This window comes from Lissotriton helveticus, chromosome 2_1 (genome assembly GCF_964261635.1).
Source record: "Lissotriton helveticus chromosome 2_1, aLisHel1.1, whole genome shotgun sequence".
Lineage (NCBI taxonomy): Eukaryota > Metazoa > Chordata > Amphibia > Caudata > Salamandridae > Lissotriton > Lissotriton helveticus.
In genome coordinates this window covers 826,659,008-826,680,023 of record NC_136059.1, presented here as the reverse complement: position 1 = coordinate 826,680,023, position 21,016 = coordinate 826,659,008, and the positions used below count along the sequence as shown (strand labels likewise).

Genomic DNA, 21,016 nt, shown 5'->3' with positions numbered 1-21,016 from the left:
GGGGGAATGTTAAACCTGTGGACTCATTGCATCCTTTTGTATATGTATAAAAAGGGGAGATATGTAGTGTGCGCTCTAGTCCTTGCGGTCGCGTGATGACGTAATACGCAAGGACGTGAGCGAGACGATGAGCGCATGCGTGGGCAGCTAGTGGCGATGTGCGAGCGACCAGAGCGCGATTAGAGTAAGACGCTCGGCGCTCTTCTTGCGGCAAAATAATTTAAATAAACAGACTTTCCCCCCACTACAAAGCATCGGTGTCCTCATTGATTTCGAGTGAAGAACACCAACTTCATAAACTTGCCACCAAATGATGCATGCGCACTCCTACACCCCGACAGCAGGTGTGGCTTTAGGACAGACGTAAAGGGCGCCTAAGCGAATGAGTTCAGATTACACATAACCCCTGCAATGTGTGTGTTTCTCTTGCGCTGGTGCGTGGACACAGAAGCTACAGGCCACCAAGCACACCCTCTTTAGTGGCACCGCCGAGGATCCATCAAGTACCCGTCACGTCGGGTCCTACAGCGACTTGAACCCTCTTAGCAGAGACCCTACATCAGCATGAAGTCAAAGCATGCCTGAGCCGGCCATGAGGCCCAGCAGAAGCCTACAATAAAGCACACTTAAGCTGTGGCACCAGTCTCCCACGCAGTATTGTCATGGCACAAGTCCTAAAAAAAGAAGTGGGGGGACTAACCTAGTTAGGCAGTATGCAAGTGACATTACAGCGCGCAACATCACAGCGCCCAACATCACGGCATCACAGCGCACAATGTCACGGCGCATGATATCACACATGGCATCAGAGAAATTGCAATCATGTAAAGTGGTATCAAAAGCCACGACTTTACAGGAAGTGGCATCACAAGAAGTGACATCCGATCTAAAGCCCTCACAGATAGGTTTAGCAGGGCTAGCATGTGTACGTTTGAGCGCATTGCGAGGATACTAGCACAGTGAGCTATTCGAGAAGGATATGTAACTTCTACACCTTGCAATCCCCCTGTTTTATGTAACACATCCTTTACATTCATTTACAAACTTATATAATTTATTGTACGTGTAATATGCACATGTTGATAGAAAGCGCTCTGACACCATGCAATGGAATGAGTAGGGGTATACAAGAAAAAATTGTGGTATTTAAAATATTTCAACGCCTCCTCTGGTGTAGTAAGCACTATATAAATGCAATTTGCTTTGTGTAAATACTGGGAAAGTCCAACAAATCTGATATTCTTGCAGTGCATTCATATCTCCTACACAGGGACTGAGCAAAGTGAAAAGCTGGCTCTCTTAAGTATGTGTGAAGTGCTAACAAGGTGTGAGCCTTTGTTTCCCCTCCACTTCATTTGCATCAGGTGTGAGGCTCCTGAATGCTCCCAGCCAAGAGACTGAAACAAAAGGAGGCCTGATGACTCCTCAAATTCAGCCTTTGTTATGGGCCCACCAGGAGGCTTAAATAAGAAAGCCCCGTCCCTCCTGCACATTGCTGCTTGTTGCAGATGGAAAGCAGTTTGGAAATTACACCTTACACCGGGACAAGTTCAGCACACTATTCAGTGGGGCCCAAATTCTAGGAAGGGTGGACAGCGTTCACCTGTGAAAAAAGTGGGTGGACGCCGCCCACCCGCATGTACCACCGACTCGTGCCCCACAAATTGTGCATTAAATTTGGGCCCTGGAACCTGGGTTTCATGCAAGAGTTGGCGAAAGAGCAGGCACAGGGCCGGCTTTAGCACCGGGGGAGACCACCCCCAATGACCTCCTTGAACACGGATTCCCTCATTACCAGACCAGTGCCCCTAATCTCGCCATAGACCCCTCTCATATGCCTTACATTTGCTTTATAGCGCTACTCATACCAGTGTAGGGTGTCAGAGCACTTTACATCACACACACGTTATACAGAGACAATGAATCATATACATGTGTAACTCAAGTTTATAGGACATATTATATAAAACAAAGAGGATCACAAGGTGCAGGAATCACATCATCCCCAGTATATTGTAAAAGTTTTTAGTCTGGAGAAGCAAAAACTCACGATTTAATATTTACCCCAGTAGCAGGGTTGGCTTTACTAATAAGAATTAATTTCTAAGCAATCGAACCCTTTTTAGCAGCATTAGGATGATGAAAGACTGGGGGTAAAATATGACGTTCTAAACGTATACTTTGCCATTTCCATTAAGCTTTTTGATGAAAGTTCATAGGTCACTATGCTATATTAGGATTTAAACTTATGAACTGCAAGTAACAAAAGGATCTCTGAGACAAAAGCAGTAACCCTTTGATCAATCCACATAAAATACAGTTCCGTGATATGCATGGTACACGTTCTTTACAGCAGGCATGTTAACCCTCTGCGCTACTTTATGATGAATCAAAACTCCTACTAGAATTTTACAAAACCTGTCTCACTCCAGCAGGAACATTGATCACCAGAGCTCTCTCGACATTTTTGTTGCCTGAAAACTGTTGGACACATAAGGAACTCTCACGGAGGTGCTTTTAAACCCATATGTTATTTTTAAACAGAGTACCCCTTTATCCTCGCGCTCTGCGCCAGGTGAGGCTGCATTCGTCACATCACCCTAAAGCTGGCCCGGAGTACCTGCCTGTCCACACCATCTCCTAATGAAAATGTACCTGCATCTGCATGTGGAGCAACTCGGCCTTTGTCCTGCCCCACCTGTACCTGCCGACTGCAAGCACCAAGCAAGACAGGAAGTGACATTCACAGAAAGGTCACTAATTAACTGCATCAAGTAAGAATGTATTTCTCCATTGCAACAAATGGCTCTGTACACGTGCAAAATATCAAAAAGCCAAAATGTGAATCCAGCACTTATCCAATGCCAGAAAACAACCATAAAGGCAAAGCTACCTGAATCCAGCACTTCAAATGCAGGAAAACAATAACGAAGGCCCAGCTACCTCCCCTCCACGGAGGGGTGCCCAAGTGTAGGGCCTAACCTAATAGCCGTGGGTCCCCTAGGGAAGTGTACAACTCTGCCTGGTGCAACAAGATGCTGGCGATGCCAACCTGCTCCCTCAATTCAGCGAGTGCAGTGATCCAGTGCAGGTGCACCCAGACAGCACGACTAAACAACTAATTTAAAACAATAAAGGTAAACAACAGAGAAGTTTAAAGGTGCAAGAAGCACCAGGCATTTCAGTCCATCAAAACTCCGTCCGACACAACACAACAAGGAGTTGCTTCACTCCAGCCAAGAAATCCAGACTCATCATGCAAGCCAAGTAAGATTGGGAGCGGTCTCCTCATTCAAGACCAGAAATAAGGTGAGTGGAAACATACAGTATGTATTTGCCAGAGAGGCCTCACAGGGACCGAGCACAGACAATTATACATTGAAAAAGAGGCAATGATAATTAAAATGGGCTGTAAATATTTCCACTTTTATCTATATGGACTTTACTTAAAAGACAGTCACAGACCACAAATCCCTCTTACACTTTTTTGCTAGAACGAGACAGCACCCAAACCACCAGGGCCCTATTACGTATAGGGTGCACTTTCCTTGTTTGCACACAGTTCACCTGTTTTAAGGTGCGCTGGGAGCAAACAGGGAAGGTGTGCACTATTACATAGAATGTGCTGCCCCCAGGGCAGGGCATTCAGGTGAAAAACTAAGCGGCTTTGAAGCAGCCGCTCAGTGTTTCAGGGAGTAGTCGGCAACCTGCCTGCACTTTTAAAGTGGAGTAGTTATCCCATTGCCAGCAGGTGCAGTGAGTGACTGCACCCATCTGCTAGGGGATTTATGGGGGTCCATTGGCCCCCCCTTTCCCTCCTCCAGAGGGATGCTATCAGGGGGTGAAATGACTGTGCGCCTTTCAGTTTCTTTGCCTCTGCACCTACGTCTATAATACAGTGCAGGTGCAGAGGCAAAGGGATTCCCTCATTTGCACGGGTCACGCCCCCATGAAAATGAGGAAATACCCTCTTTAGAAAGTGCTGTATATGTGCCAGCGCTTTCAGCATTACAGAAGGGGCCACACAAGCATTTGCAGCTCCTTCCGTAATACGAAATTTTCCCTGGGGGCACGCAAAGCTGGCGCAAAGGCCTTTTGCGCCCTGGGGCACTTTGGGTAATACAACTCCTGGACTGAAAAATAGAGTCTTCAAAACAAAAGTAATAACTTCCATTGTCGAACAGAAAGGAGATCAGTAACAAAGACATTTATCAGAAAAATCTGCACCATGACATCTCACAAGAAAGTGAGCACACAAGCGCAGAAAATCACATCAAGAATATTGTACAGATGGCATGCCCAAAACCACTATCACTAAGAGACACTGGACAAAGCACATACCGAAATGAGAGACTGCAAAAGGCCAAAACAGGAACTGCCACTAACCCAGACATCATTCCCTTCATATTCCCAGGAAACTGGAAAGCGATGAAAAAAAGCTTTATTTCCAAGAGCCATTAAAGGTCCGAACAAACTCAGCGCAGTGGCGGTGTATCCCAATCTCTTGGACACCACTTGACTCATCTAGCACATCAAGGACACCAAGAGACAATAAAGAAGGAAAAGGTCTGGGTCTCAGGCATGAATGCCAAGGTAAACGACATAGCAGAGGAATGCGACAGAGCATCCAGCTCCCATGATCACAAAGCATAGGTGCACAGAGAACTGGTAGGTGACCAGTGTAAACATCAAAAGCCAGAAAAGGTCCCAAGAATCTTTAGGCTTACATGATTCCAGACCCCAAGAGTAGATCCTTGTCACTACCTTACGTCACTGTACCAACATACCATATAGGCCAATACATATTTTTTTAGAGACTTTTTTGAGACCAAGGCTGTCAAATAAATTATTAAGAAAAGCATATCAACAAGCAAAGTAATGCCTGTAGACAGGAGAATCAAGGAAAGCATACAAACCTGACCTTATTAAATTCTAGAACTGGAGTGGTGGCAGCCGACCAGAAGATCTGTCTTTTGATTGTTTTTCTGGATTTTGCTACCTCTGGACTGAAATGTGAAAAAACTAAATAAAAACAACTACATTTACATTTTTCTAGAGGTAACTATAAAGTATTGCCTTAATGGAAGATCCACTTGAGACCTGTCCGTTCTCAAAGTCAATCAAATGACAGCTACTGCACCATACCGAGATTTAAAAAACACCACCATTAAAAAAAAAGAATCCTAAGCACAAGCTGTCATGAGACTACATGTAATATTAGTTTGTGAGTTGGAGAGAGCTGCAGTGCACTTTCTGCTTCCATCCAGTCGTTTAATAAATACATGCATCCGTTGCTTGACCATGGGCTTTAGTTAGTCACGAGGTCTTGTGGACATGTTCTTTGCCTGCAAACGTCGTTGTCATGATATACACAGCAACCCTGTGTGTAGTGTGTGTCTTGAGGTATTGTCTACATTTCAAGTTTGTCTCACAGTGAAGCGCCTGGGCTTTTAAATGTTTCCCATCTGGAGCTTTATGTATTTTACCAGTACTTTGCCTCCTGCTTTGGTGTTTCCCTCTGCAGTTCTGTACAAAGAATGGTGCAGCTGGACATCATCATGTGGCCTCTGTTATGCAACACTGGAATGCCAATACCCAGCCGCAGACATTTACTGTATGGTCTGGAAGTGTCCTGTGATTAATGCAAAAAGAACAATTGATGGACAGAATGCAGAACAATGTCATTAATTCACACCAGTACAGAGATCTGGGCCTAAAGCCATTGTTTTTTTGCTCACCATGCCATTCCAGTTTGAACCCAGCCATATGCAAATCAGTTTTGACCCTGCGCCCAATGGGAACAGTCCAGCCTGAACTACCAGGCCATGTCCTCCCTGGACTGGAAACAAGCATCCTAGGACCGGTTTCAGGCTTTCAGCCCTCATCAGCCAGGATAGCCTGACTCCAGTGGCATGGAGAGCTAGGGACCCACGTCTGGGCATACCTGTCCCACTCAGGGTGACAAATGCAAAAACAACAATTGATGGACAAAATGCAGAACCCTGAAACTGGTCTTAGGATGCTTTTTTCCGTTCCTGGGAGGACCTGACTTGGCTAGACTGTTCCCATGGGGAGCAGGGTCAAGACTGATTTGCATATGGCCAGGTCCAAACTGGGGTAGCGTGGTGAGCAAAAGAATGATGGATTTGTATTTGTATTTGTATGTGTACAGCGCGAATTGCTGCCCTGAGGCGTCCAAGCGCTAATGATAACCAGAACCATCCGGAGAGCACAGGAGGGGGACGGGATTAAGTGGGTGAGTTAAAAAGAAAGGTTTTAAGCTGTTTGCGGAATGAGGTGAGGTTGGAGTTGGCTCTTAGGTGAAGTGGAAGAGCATTCCACGTCCTAGCAGCATTGTGGGCGAAGGTCCTCCCGCCACACCTAGATCTTTTTATTCTAGGGGTCACGGCTAGAAAGGTCTGGCTGGAACGGCTGGAACCAAGATCGCTTGACTGGGTTTGAATGTTTTGATTTGTTCTACATTCCGTCCATCAATTGTGTATTTTTGAAAATTAAATAACAAGCATTGCCCAGTTTCTAGACACGATGGAGCAGGAACATGAAACGGAAGACTAAACCGTGTTCAAAAGTATTGGAATATTAATTTAAAGAGTCAGTAAGTTAAACACAACTGGTGTTTTTGTCCAGATGTCAGACATGGAGTATGTTTTTCTCCAATTGTACGCACCTTATCTTATAACAGTTTACTCTTCAACGTTCACAATAAATGACCCACGGCAGAAAAGCTGGTTTGTTTTTGTTGTTCCACCAACAGTTTAAGCCTGCGGAGAATATTTAATATACAGGCACTTCCAACTGTTAACAGGGACCAGGATCTGTAGCAACAGGCCAGATAGACACACAATTTAGGGAAAAACACTTAAGCAAAGGCGGCTGCACCATAGAGGAACCTTAAAGCGTCCAGGAATTTTAGCAGTTCTTAGTCGCTAAACAAAATCATAATAACATAAATTAAAGTACCAGATAAAATGTATGCACTTTACTGGTGAAATATACTGTGTTTACAATTTTCCTTCTGGTAAACCTCTCTGTTTGGGCAACTGGTGTATTTCTCAACCTCATTTTAATTGGGAAAATTGTCAAAATTGCATCCTGTTAGACGATTCTCTTGTCGAAAATGACAAATAGACTCATGTTTTCGCAGAGGCCTTGGCCGTGAAGTCAAAAGAGAGATCAAAGGCTCACGTGACAGGTGACAGATTAGGCCTCATTAGCCCACTTTGCCTTCTGGAGCGTGGGGCCTTCGAAGAGAGTGCTGCCGGGGGTTCATGGGAGAGTTCCCTATGTTTCCTGGACAAGGGAGGCAGCTACACCAGGGCCCCGATTGGTTCTCTCAAGCACCAAAAGTTTAATAGAAGGATCGAGTTGAAAAGTGCCTATACATCTCCTGCTGCTATTTTAAAGAGGAGGCACCTTAGATATATATATACATTTTGGATTTAATGCAATCTACGAATTTGATAGGCGGGAAAATCAGTATACATACCTGCCAACTTAAAAAATAACTTCACTGTGTGAGGAGGAGGCAGGGCCTTGGAGGCAGTGGGGCCTGGTGCCCAAAGCTATCCAAGCGGCATTCTGCCCCTCACCATGCCCCCACACCTTCCAAATGAAAAAAAAAACATAATCAACAAAGAGTCCTCGAGGCTGTCGCCAACATACTGGTATGTTTTCACACCATTTAATGGGCATCGGCTGCTTACAGCCTCCAAAAATGAGCTGAAAATACACTATTAGCCGAAATCGTGTGACACACGGTGACACCGTGTGAGTTGGCAGGTATGAATATAAATAGAACTTCCATAGTCCAAACACGAGTAAACTGTTGGTAACAATCAAACTCTGTATCCCATCTTTGATGTCTTCATCAAGTATTAACCCAGTGTGTGACTACAGGGGCATTCCCCCATGCCCCCTCCCCCATGTAGTAATATATGGTTCCCTAGTCTGGGAAGTCCTAATTATGGGTTACAAATCCAACAGCTTGATGTGACATGTCTCTCACAAGAACCCTTGTCTGCTGTGCATTGCTATATCGCACTGTTTTCTCACGGCACACCCGGTCTTTTGACCACATCCTCTATAGATATATCAGTGACAGTGTGACACTCCACAGCATGAAGCATGCAATGTTTTGACCAGTGCTTAATTTGTAAAAAAAAAAAGTGCCAGGACTCTGGTCAGGAGGCCACTGACGCTTGCACCCCACATTGCCCCTGCCATGCTGCCAATTATAGTAACAACACAAATACTAACCTTAACACTTCTACAAGTGTGACAATTCGGACTATTGCAGGCCCCCAAAGCTATGAGAATGGCTCGGGCAGAAGGTAATAGTAATTTTTAATGTTTATGGAATTAATAATTAACAGTTGTTGCTGTCATCTCTACATTAGCCAGACAGCACCACCTTGTGCTGGTGTTGACAATTACGTGCGGAGCACCGGAAATCACCAGCTCAAATTAAGCACCGGTTTTTAATTGTGCTATATCGCACTGTTTTCTCACGGCAAACCCAGTCGTTTGACCACATTTAGGTATATCAGTATGACACTCCACAGCATGAAGCATGCAATGTTTTGAGTCCAGTGCTTGATTTGTAAAAAAAAAATAAGTGCCAGGACTCTTGTCAGGAGCCCACTGACGCTTGCACCACACATTGCCCCTGCCATGCTGCCAATTATAGTAACAACACAAATATTAACCTTCACACTTCTACAAGTGTGACAATTCGGACTACTGCAGGCCCCCAAAGCTATGAGAATGGCTCGGGCAGCAGGTAATAGTCATTTTTAATGTATATGGAATTAATAATTAACAGTTGTTGCGGTCATCTCTAAATTAGCCAGACAGCGCCACCTTGAGCTGGTGTAGACAATTAAGTACCGAGCACCGGAATCCACCGGCTCAAATTAAGCACTGGGTTTGACTTGTGTTTGTTCAACACAGAATGTGATGCAACTACACTGACACAAGAATTCTATACGTTTAGATACTATATGTTGGAAGTATCACTCCTGCTACAGTTAATAAGACTTAGGTTTCGACTCCAATGTAGGAATCAAGATTTATTCGCAACAACCTGGACGCGAAAATCCTGTTGATGCATGCTTCACTGTGTCACATGTTATCTGTCTTTTCTAAACAGCCAGACTGATGTAGTGAATAACCCGGGGGCAGTGTATGTGTCTGATAAAAGCCCTGGACCCTAAAGGCCTTTGACTTTTGCGCTGAAAAATGTCAACCAGTTATTAGGGTAACAGGAACTTTATATCCCTGCCTCGTATACGTTTATAACCATACCTAAATAAACACAATGAAAGTGATGCAGTGGTTGTTTAAGGTATTTTTATTATACTCTGAAGACCCTGGCTTAAGTAACATCCAAAGTGATCCCTGGAATACGGTCAAGCCCATCCTGGTTTTTAGGGATCAGGATGGTCCCAGTTGAAGCATGCCACTAATAGAGTGGGTGGGGTTCTAACAAAGAAAACATGTTTCCTTCAACAGCAAGGCGAAAACCAGAGGATATATTAGATCCTTTACATGAAATAACTGGGTGGGGGAAACTTTCTGCATTGAGTGTGCCTGATTTGAATCAGGCCTCGTTTCAGTAGGCCATTTATTAAGGAGATGAGGGGGGTCGATCTTGGAAATTTACAGGAAAGACCACCAAATCGAGATCCTGTCTCAAAGGCTGTAATCCCTCTTCATGCCCCAGTTGGTTGCAGAAAGAACTCAAATAGCTGAAATGTCACCAATGCGGCTATCAGCAGTAGTGGCTATCAGCAATAGAAATAAACTTTACCTGGGGGGGGGGGGGGAGTGAGCTCTGAAGGAAAGCTAGGAGAATCCCCAGCATAACAGACACTGCCATTTTTTGGATCTTAGTAACCCATAGTTGGCATGTCTCCTTTGCCCTCCTCACCTCTGCAGCTTCTGGCACTCTTAACCACAGCTATGGTGTACCACTGTGTAAGGTAGTTGGGTACATTTTTTATATCTCTTTGCCTGATTTACTGCAAACAAGCTATACATTTTGTTTACCTTCCTCACAATAGAAATACATTACAAAGTACATTTGTGAATGCTTAACTGGTTTTGGTATTTTCTGGGGGTTTACAGTCAGTCCATCCTCAACAGCCGCCTCACCTTCTACATACCCACCCGCCAACTCCGATCCGCCAGCCTCGCCCTCGCCTCCGTCCCAAGAATTCGGAAATCCACCGTCGGAGGAAGATCCTTTTCCTACCTGGCAGCCAAGACATGGAACTCCCTCCCCACTCACCTACGGCTGACCCAGGATCACCTCTCCTTCAAGAAATTACTCAAGACCTGGCTGTTCGAGCAGTAGCAACCCCCCCCCCCCCAGCGCCTTGAGACCCCTACGGGTGAGTAGCGCGCTATACAAATTTTATGATTGATTGATTGATTGATTAATTGATCCTGAGCCTAGGGAACGTGGCCAGGCAGGGCTTAGTCCGGCACTGGTGTAGTCAGCCAGTCTCGCCCCAAGAGGAATCAGATGAGTCAGTAAGCTTATGGCAAGAAGGCCAATAGATCTGGCAGAGTGAGAGTGGATTGTATTTATCAGTTTGGTACCCAAAAGGAACATGCAAAATGGTCTTTAGTATAGTGTCATTCAGCAATGTTAAAGACAGGCATGGGCTCAGAACAACCTTCCAAAAGAAATTCAACTAGTTTTTCATTTTTCTCTAAAATATTAACTGCCCCTCACGAGCAAAACTAGAGATGCTGCAAAAAAACTGCAAATAAATTGCTAAACCACAAATAAACAAGTTCCTTCAAAATCAAAATACAATGTAAAGTCCCGGTTGCCGGAGTCGTGGGATTATAAATGCATGCCTCCTTACTAGGAGCTTCCGGTGCGAGGCAGATGGGCAGTTTACCTAATGTACGCGACAATAGCGTTGCAGTGTTTTTGTACATGTCCCTATTAACACAGGACAGTTAAATCCAAAACGAAACATCCCAAAAAGTGCCACACCTGGTTCAACATCACTTCGGTCCAGGATCGTATTGTAGACCCCAGTAGCTGGCTCACCTTTCAAGAATTCCTCCTCAGGCAAATGCCAACATTTCACGGCCCGCTGAGCATTTTAGCATTTGACAACTGCTTCTGCCACACTACAAAAGGTGTTTGCTCAAAAAACAGAAAAGATATTGCGTTACGTTAAGGGTTACGTTTTGTATCATGTTGATTCCCTAAGGAGATTTTGCACCTTGCAGAATACAAGCGTAGGTTCTACACAGTCAGCTTCTCGTTTTATGACGTATAACAAGCATATAAATGAATAATGAAACGCCCGTTGTTAAAACGCTTCGAATAGGTACCTTTGCAAGCAAGCACTCTTTGGAAATAATGCCTTACCATCTCTCGTACAGTGCCACAATACAGCCGTCAGCTGTACACACTAATGTTGGAGACATACATCACAACCAGTGACGCAGCAAGGCAGACACGTACCTAAGTGCAAGTGAGCAATTCAGGCCGCTCCTGACTTTTTAGTAAACTAAAGCTTTGATTGGTTGACAGTTGACTCCCTGTGCTATTGCACCTGCTGCATTAATAGCAGCTACACTTCTAATTACAACAGTACCTCTGATGATGTCACACGTCGATGGGCCACATTCCCTCGGTGCTCAGGAACGTGCGGACCCTCAGAACTCCAATTGCACCAAAGCTATCTGACGTCACCGGTCGTCTCTCAGCAGAGAGCGCGCGCACACTCTCTTGCGACACATTAGCGGCCAAATGCAGCCACACCCAGACCCCGGAGAAGGTGCCAGCTCGAATGCCCGCAGTGTTACTGGCACGGGGAAGCTGTGAACTATTATGAGTGAACGTCTACAGCGGTGCGGGCAGCGCGGCTCCACTCCTGCCTGTGAGCCCCGCTCTTGGGAATATCCACTATAAACTGTCACTATTGGTTCTTCGACCGCGACTTAGCACAGAAGGACAATCGAAGCCAGAAAAAAAACATTTCCAAATACCCGGTTTGCCATTATATTCCTAAAAACGTTAAGGAGCGCGCGCTGCCAGCGCCAGGCTACGCAGGAGGGTGCCCCGTGGAGTGTCTGTCTTCCAGGGGCACACCCTAAATAGGATTACACCTTGTTGAAACCGCTAACACCGGGGCAGGACTTCAAAGGAGTCTCGGGACGGACGAGGTTCCACTTACTTGCCCTCAGCATGGGTGCGGTTGTGGCGGTGGCACGTGTACAGGTGGTGGCGCGTGTACAGGTGGTGGCGCGTGGGCAGGCGGTGGCGCGTGGCGGTGAGCTGAGCTGCTCTGTGTGTCCCCGGCGGCCTCTGCTGACACTCGGCTCCGGATCCAGGTCTGCACTGTCTGCTCCCCTATGCGAACCAGCTCAATCCAACACACTCGTGCCAAAGATTACTGACACCAGAAGGACAACCCAGCTCCAAACCACAGCAAACAGAATATGTGTGTTTAGTAAACAGAGGGCCGGAGCTGCCTTCCTGGTTATTCTAGGGGTTGTGGCCGCCGCACTTCAAGACAGAAGAGGCCAAACCAGAGTGTGCAGGGTCCGGAAGGGTTAATGTGCAGCCTGAACAGACCCCATGTTCCAACCAGGAGGCGAACTCAGCAGCTTTCCATGGAGGATCCTGCCAATGAAATGCTGAGGATTTTTACCTCTCAGCCCAGGGACAATTTGGGATTGCAAAACTTCAGAACTGGGAGTCACTGATAGAGAAGCAGAGGCACACACCCACAGAAATATGCTGAACTAGTCCCGGCGTAATTTTCAGACAATTGGACATGTTCATCAGTGCCTGCACGATGTCCGCTTTCTATTCCCAGCAGCAACCTGCAGGCAGCGAGGGTGGCTTGTTTTATTTTCACCTCCAGCTGGGCCAAAGATAAAGGTGAAGTTAAGGGGCCATCAGGCCTCCCTGTGATCGAGTATCCTAGCTGGACATGGTCTGCATCCAGCATCCTCACACTTAAATGCACATGCAAGCCTTCACACAAAGCCTAAAGTGCATTCACTATTCTTGCTGTACCGATGGCCACTGGGGGAACAGACTGCTGAGTGGAAAGTTCTGGATTCCCACAAAGTCAAAAGCACATTAAGTATTTCTTCCAGCGCAATAGTGTAGAGTTGGGTTTCCAGTGTGGCTGAGACACTAAATTTATATTTTGGCATCCTCACCCTCTAGGGATTGTAACAGAACACGGCACCACGGTTCCGAGCACCGCTGGAGGCCTCGATTAGAATGGGCCATGCTTGGGACATGGCAGCCCATCATGGTCTGGGAGCAGCCTCCTGGCCTGCAGCTCACCAGGAAATAGTCAGAGGGCCTTGGGTCAAATGTGAGCGTAAACACAGAGGAAGAGAAGGGCCACAATATGTTTGCTCTTTTAAATTTAAAAGAGGATTTCATAGCTGGTGATTTTACATAAAGTACTAAGTCGGCGACGGATCGGAGAATGTTATTCTTAGCTCATGCATAGAGAAAAACTACATACATGTCAACATACCCGATTGAGGCGGATGTTAGCCATTGGTGAAAATAAATCCCCTAATTTTTTCACTATCTCCCTCTTTCCTGTTTCGAAATGTTGTCATGTATGAAGCTCTGAAGGGAGGCTGCAGTTAGTCCATAAAACTGCTGCATCAAAAGGCTGTCTAGGGCCAGTGTACGTTTTGCTTGGCACCCCTTACTTAGGGTGATTTATCTGAAGTGCTCTTGCTTTGGAGAAAGATTTCTGGCAGGAAAGTCGTTGTCTTTTAAACAATCAGCCATGCTGTATTCCTTCCGAAAAACTCCTGCATTAAAAAAAATTCAAAATCGAATTCACTATCTATTATTTCCACCTTTCAGAGACCAGACATGAAAAGTTAAAAAAAATGTTCGAACAAACTTTTCAGGTCGTCCATAGGAACTAGTGCCATACTATGTGGTATGACGTCAAGGGAGGGAGGGACGTTTGGGACACGCACGGCAGACTGCCATGCAGTCATGCATAGTGTGGTTTGTTTATTGTAGTAATTTGTCTGTTTGCTCAACCCACAGTAACAGATTAGTATTCCCTGATAAAGAACACGGATTAAGAACTATAAACATACTACTTGATAATGCTCCCAAGCAGGCCAAGGAACTACATTGAATGTGCGCTCCTTTGAAAAAGAGGAGGGCCGCAGCACCCTACCTGGGAGACCTGTATAAAGCGATATACAGTCACGTTGCCAGGACATTACCAGCCATAGCTTTGCCATCCAGGTACGTACCTTGTAGGCATCTTTGGTACCTTACCATGCATGGATTTACCACGTAGGTATGTGCTTCTTATGACAAAAGTTTTATTAGTTAAAAAAAGGGATTGAGGATTATGGGATGGGTTAGGGCTCAAGGTGGCAAAAGTTTTACAGGGGTTTTCAGGGTTCAGGGGTGAGTAAGGGTACATGCTGGACTTAAAGTGGAATGAAAAAAGTGGCAGTTCCCAAAGGGGATGTGGCCACTGTAATTATGGGCGTGGTGTAAACAATTGTTTGTGTGATTTCCATAGATTGCTACCAGATCCGTATTTTGGTTCTTCTCTGCACTTACTGTTAGGGCATCCAGGCATACAACACAACATACATATACCTGAAACCAGCAAGGACAAGTTGCTGTGTCAGTAGTTGTTAAAGAAGAGTGAGTAACAGCGATTCTGTAAATAACATTGAAAATTTTTACATTCTGAAACTGAGACTGTGAATTTAACATTACTGAGGCCTGTGGAAGGGGTAGTGGTCCTCAGAAAGTCTTGATCACGTTTGCTATCTTTGCTATATTTTAGGTATAATCACACTTTTTTTCTGTACATCTCGGCCATCTGCATATCTTACAGCTCATCTCTTCCCTCTTTCACATTCTTATCTCGCGCTCTCCTGAATGTACTTCGGCACATCTCCTTCACTTCACCACACCATAAACACACAAAGTACGCATTCATTTTCATTTTCTTTTACTTTTACCATGACAATATTTTGACCATTGTGTACCATCTTGAGACTCATTTGGACAGGATCTCAATTACAAACCAAATACGTGACCATTGCTCTGTGTTCTTTGCAGAGGCACCACGGTGTCGGCGACCAGGTCTGAACTTCTTTTTGACCCACTGACAAGCAGTGTGAGAAACCCACACTGTCTTCAGCCTTAACTTAAGAGCTCTCAAGCATGGCCCTCTTACAAATACAGAAACACAACATTCTGGAAACAGCGCATGTAAGCTTGCATTCCCGAAGAGGTTAAACGTGAAAGTAAACAGTACCTTAATCACTGTCATGGATTATCCTAATATTTTTCACATTAATTGTTCAAGAAATCGTTAAGTGTTTTTCCAGGAAAATTAAGAAAATGAATTTAGGGCTCAATAGGTACCCGTTTCAATGTCCATTTTGAATGACTACAGAAGGGACCCAGCTCACTTAAAGCCCTGGATATGGTTTTTTAAAGAACTTTTAAGGGGTTTATGGATGGGTAAGGTGTTTTTAGGTTTCAGGGATGGGCAAGGGCACAGGATAGTAAAGGTTTAAAAGTTTTTTATGGTTTAGGGATGAGTAAGCATAAGGGTTAGTAAAAGGTAAATGGTATAAATGGCAACACTCACACAGGCCTTGGCCTTATAGTGACTCTCACCCACATTCTGCTGACAAGGAGCAATACGGTTGTTGTTTAAGTCACACAATTTTTTTTAACCATGGGTGCCACAGTGCCACCCTGGAGAACTCACATCTTTAAAAAAAATATTTTAATTTGAGGGCTGTGGAAGCCATAAGCCCCGGTCGGCTCCACAGCCAGCAACCACAATGGGTTCCAGCGGGAGCCAACCATTAAGTCAAAGTGGGTGCCCACCCAGGACACCCACCTCAGGCCAATCATTGGGACTGCTGGGGGAGCCCCAAAGCCCCTGCAATCCCTGCTGGATCCCCAGCCAGCACCCATACTGGATGCTGATGGGAGCTGGCTCCATTTCTTTGCTCCCACCCAGGCGGGAGCAGCTTCTATCTCTGCTTCCACCTGGGCAGGAGCAAAGATGTGTTCTCTGCTTGGAAGAGTGCGGGCAGGAAATAAAGCTTACATTCCCTGCCCGCATCTCACGGGCGGAAAAAACAGCAGTGTCTAGGGAAATGGGACCCAGGGGCATTACTTTGATTAGACCCCAGCCAGGGATGGGATCCCCAGGGAAAATCTACGGCCCGATGCCCCTCCCCATTGAGAATTATACCTGCGCCTGAAATGGGGTTCCCGGTGCCCTCAGAGGCACGGTGAGGTGGGTTACATTCCCCTCTCCCCAAATAACAAACCTTAGGGTATTTACTTTTGAAAAGAGTGGGAGCCACGGATCCAGTTAAAAAACAACAGCACTTTTTTGTCTCCAGGCGGGCCATCCCTACCCTGCTCCCTATATGTTTTTGGTTTCATTCTGTAGGACAGGGGACTGTGTCCTAAGTCCTAAAATCACTGTTACCATATCTTTGTTGATGTGGCGGCAGCCAATCAGATCTTATGTTTAGATCTGTTGCGTTTGCAGATCCTCTGCAGTGTGATATGCACATACATTTTCAACCTTAATTTCTCAAAAACTACTGAACGGACTTACACCAAATCACAAAAAGCACGCTTTCTGGACCAGGATCCAGGCTTCTGTCAATTTTGCTGTAATTCTGTTCAACCGTTCTTTGCAATATTGCTGTTCGATTTTCCTATGAAAAATTGCATGGGTAAATGTGTTCTGTAAACCCCCCTTTTTATTGGCCCACACTTGACCCTGAAATTTTATAGAAAGGAGCTGAGGTGGCTAAAAGAAATATTGGGGTGGAAAGTTTTGTGAAAATTCGTCAAATGGTGCCAAAGTTGTCAGCAAACCAAAAAAGCTTGTATTACGGACACATGGTCCTAATTATAACTACCCAGTGTCGACCTACACACATATATCTAGCACTTAGTATCACCACATTTGGTAGTGAAGGCTAGTGTGGTATTACGACAAAACTTGTAAAGTATTCCCTGGGTTTTTAATCTTTATGTGGAAAAGTATTGTATTACTGTGTATCCGGGATAAAGAAGCTCTCACTCTTGCATTCACTCTTGGTTCCCCTTTGATATAGCAATAGTATGTTATGTCCCTTCTAATAGTAGAACCACAAAGGCAAAATTCACTTGGCATAGAACTATTTATTAAAATTAATCAATGTAAAAATAAATCAGTATCAAAAAGACAAATATGTATCTTTGAACAGTATGATCATAAATGTTCCATTTATTAATACAGTGCCTAGTGCTCGTTCGTTTCACATTATATATGACACACATTTGTTTGATGCAATTAAAAACAACATATATCTACACAATTTAGTAAAAAAGTTTGATTTAAAAACCCTCTGTTAGGGATGTCGACGCGTTTCGGTGGATAAGGTTTTTTTACCCCACCTTCTTCAGGACAATTAACAATACATGGATCTGTGAATACAAAAATCAATGTAAGACAAGCATCCTTGTAAACAATTGCACGTTGATGTTACATTATTATAGTGTGGTATTACAACACACTGGAAACGTCAATGCACTGTAAAGCCTGTGGGGTAATGGAACGCATGGTATTGACTGATATTTATATAAAGAACCTTCTTATTAATCCCTGGCTTCCATTCCTTCATATTTCGAATTCATTTTCATGAACCACTCTTGGAGTGTCCTCAATTTCGCAAACCGCTGAGTGACTAAAAGAAAATAATTCTCCCCATACTCTTATTTGCACCAGAGTGTATTAGATGCATATAACTACCGTGCGTGACCATAACAGAACTATGGCCAAACTGAGGCATCTGGGCATCAAATATCCATATAAAAGAAAAAGATTGAAAATGGGATCATAAAAACATGTTTTTTAAAAAAAATCGTACATATTGTTTTCAGTACTTTTAGCCGTGAATCCACTTCCCTTGTGAGTGAAAATGAAAACTTTTTTGATGATATCCGAAGTGTGTTTGTCAGCCGCGGCCCGTGGAGGGAGTTGCGGTGGGGCAGGCAGGCGGGGCGGGGGAGGGGCAGGGTGGGGGGTGATAAACACCGGAATATGGATGATTACAGGTAAGTAAACAATTAAATTAATAAAACGAATTTCGTAGCGCGCCCTGCATTGCATTTTGCGATGCAGGGCACGGAACGAAATTTGTTTTATTTAGAAATTATTCTTGTTTCAACTTAATTTCACCCGGAATGCGTGTATTTATTAAGCAGGGAGCACTAATGTAGCACATCAAAGAATTAAAGTCAAAGCAGTAAACATTGAAAATTAAATTGTCTGAGAAAAAGAAATACTCATCTAGTGGCTGAACTGCACAATGTGAAACCTGGGATCACGCTGGCTTCCCACTTGATCAAACTGTGTGATCGTTGCAATAATCTTACTTCACGTTGTCTCCTTTTCCTTTATTATTATATTTAAAAGCACAGTGAAATACATAAACTCAGAACGTGCGCTGTATAGGTACCTCTCTTGTTGATGGTTTAATACACTATAATATTATTCCATATACAACAACATTCAAGGTCACATATATGGGTTGCACGTGGCAACTGACTTCCTACACCCCTGACAGGGTGCCATAGTGAAAAGTGGTTTTAATCCTTATTAGTTCATGTTTAGAAACTATCCCTTCTAATGAATGCCACTTAATTCAGCGATACAGTGTAAGGAAATGAAGCGAAATAGTTCTGCATGTTAAAGAAACATACTTTTTACATCTCCCCTAACAGACTGCCTGATCTGTGTGTTTCTGAAAGACCTATTGTGAACAGCGGAGTGGCTTCCATTGGTGTAGCAGGTGCAGTGGCACCAGGGTCTAGAGGCCCAAGGGGCCCTATGAATCCTGAATATTGCTATATTTCACAGCTCAAACAGTGGTTGGGGGGGTGGGGGGGCATTTCCTTCCTTACACTAGGGCCCATGATACACTGACTCCACCACTGAATGTGAATTTACAGTGGGCCCATTGCTTACATTTAGTTGGATTTATTGTCACTCTTATTTGCTTACTTCTTATTCAATGGTGTGCTTTCCTCCTCCTGTGTTTGTCCCTCCCCTGGAGCATAGCCTCTTTACTATTTGTTTGATTGGATTACTAGTATTCTTTCACTGCTCACACTGCACTCCACGAAAAAGCATGTTTTCTCGCTCCTCCAGTGTGTGCTGTTTCAACGTTCGAATACCCCTCCACACGCTGTGTTGAGCTCCACACCTCCCAGCTCGGGTATGGCTGAAGTACAGATTTTAAGGGTTATTTTTCTTTTGTCTATTGCATTACATACATTGCATGAAAACACAAACTTTGGCACCCAAAGGCTTTTATGGTAGATGGGGAAGTGGCATGTGTTGCACCCACTAAGCTGCTGTTTGAGGCAGAAGATGTGGTTATCATGACACTTCTCCTGACGTCCATAGATCTCTTTCTTGGCATACTGCAGAGGACCATAGGCTAAATATTTTGTAAAGTACAGTAGGCTTGGGCAAGCATGTTCCTTTACGGTCGCACACTTCCGTATTCCTTTTCAATTCAATTCAGTCTCTGGAGTGAAAATGATTTGAAAAATAAACCATGGCATATATAAAGATTGAAAACATTTGTTTCAATGTAGTTTTGAGATACCGTAAGATATACTTTTGCTTTTCCTCCAGTATTTTGAAATATTTTCCTATGCTTTTATTTTAAACAATAATTTACAGGCAATAGATACTTTGTTCTTGTGAAATGTGCACATCTGCATAAAGAGTAGTCATGTTCTGTGCCACTGTGTGGTTTTATATTTAAAAATATATAGTTTGGGTTTGTGTTTAACCATTGGGTTTTAGACAATGGTTATGTAACTTAGGCGAGGGACTTGCAACTCCTCCAACACAGGTACTGGGCCATGTGCGAGTCGTACATATTCATACCAAAACCATTCACAAACAATATAAGCATTGGCAACTAATTCCACACCAATGGCTTTGCCAACGCTTTTTGAAATTTGAAGAATCTGTATATTTTTACAAGACATATGTTGTACGGTTATCTAACCAAAGATGTTGATTTGGCTAATGTTAAAGTTCTTAAATCCAAGCCAGACTGTTGCCTCGGCTCTCCCTATTACTTGCCCACCTCAGAGAAGACAATTTACAATTCATGTGTGCCTCCAACACTCTAGGATGCTGTCTTTCAAATCAAGCAGGTTTAGAAAATCTCAACGCTTTTACTTGTTAAAATCAATCAGTTAGGAGAACAGCTTGTAAAATAGAAATAAAATATAATACGCAAAACCAGAACACCAGGCAATGCTGTTCTGCTACAATCCAGAAACCGCCACAACCAGTTCGAGAATGCGATTAGTGGACACAAGTACAAGCAAAGTTTATTTTGTAGACAGAAAAGTGATACTAGGGTATGAAACAGAACACTGAAGGTCACTGTTTTGACAATGAAACTATCATAATATGCCTAATTACACAAGTAAAGATAACACTACCATGATTCTCAACAAAAACAAACAGCAACCTCTGTTTATCCATCAACATTCTGCTGAGTTTACCATGTAACATTGTAAGCGCTCAGGAATAGTCTTACTAAAATGTGGGGAGTGTTTTATGTTCAGGGATATGAAAAGGAGTAAAGAAACTTTCTGAGAAAAAAGGTATGAAATGTTCTTGAAAACATACATGGGGGGGTGAAGGTGCCAGAGTCAGTCGCTACTTTGTGCACATCCTCATGACAGCCATTGGAGGCTGATCAGCCTCACTTCCTGCAGGTGTTGTGTATTCTAGGTTCAGGTTTAATAGCTTCTGAAAAGCTGGGTATTTTACACTTATTTTGGTGCACCACCAAAATTTTGCCTCCACAATTTCTCAGAAGCTTTATTTGGGATCCAGTACCTCGGATTTGCAACAATTTCAGACTACCATCATTTTGGATCACAAAA

General features: G+C 44.1%; 1 protein-coding gene across 2 annotated transcripts in view; it reads right to left on the bottom strand.

Moving 5' to 3' along the window:
- The window catches only part of TNFAIP8 (TNF alpha induced protein 8), a 428,765-nt gene that overhangs the window by 209,700 nt on the left and 198,049 nt on the right, over positions 1–21,016 (bottom strand). Inside the window, exon 1 of one of the 2 annotated variants that reach the window (XM_078675557.1) lies at positions 12,225–12,425. The exons of the other annotated variant lie outside the window; for it this stretch is intronic. Within the exon in view, the coding sequence (XP_078531683.1) occupies positions 12,225–12,237 (13 nt within the window). The 5' untranslated portion in view covers positions 12,238–12,425. Of the gene's footprint in view, positions 1–12,224; positions 12,426–21,016 lie in introns of those variants that run through there. 2 annotated transcript variants of the gene reach the window in all.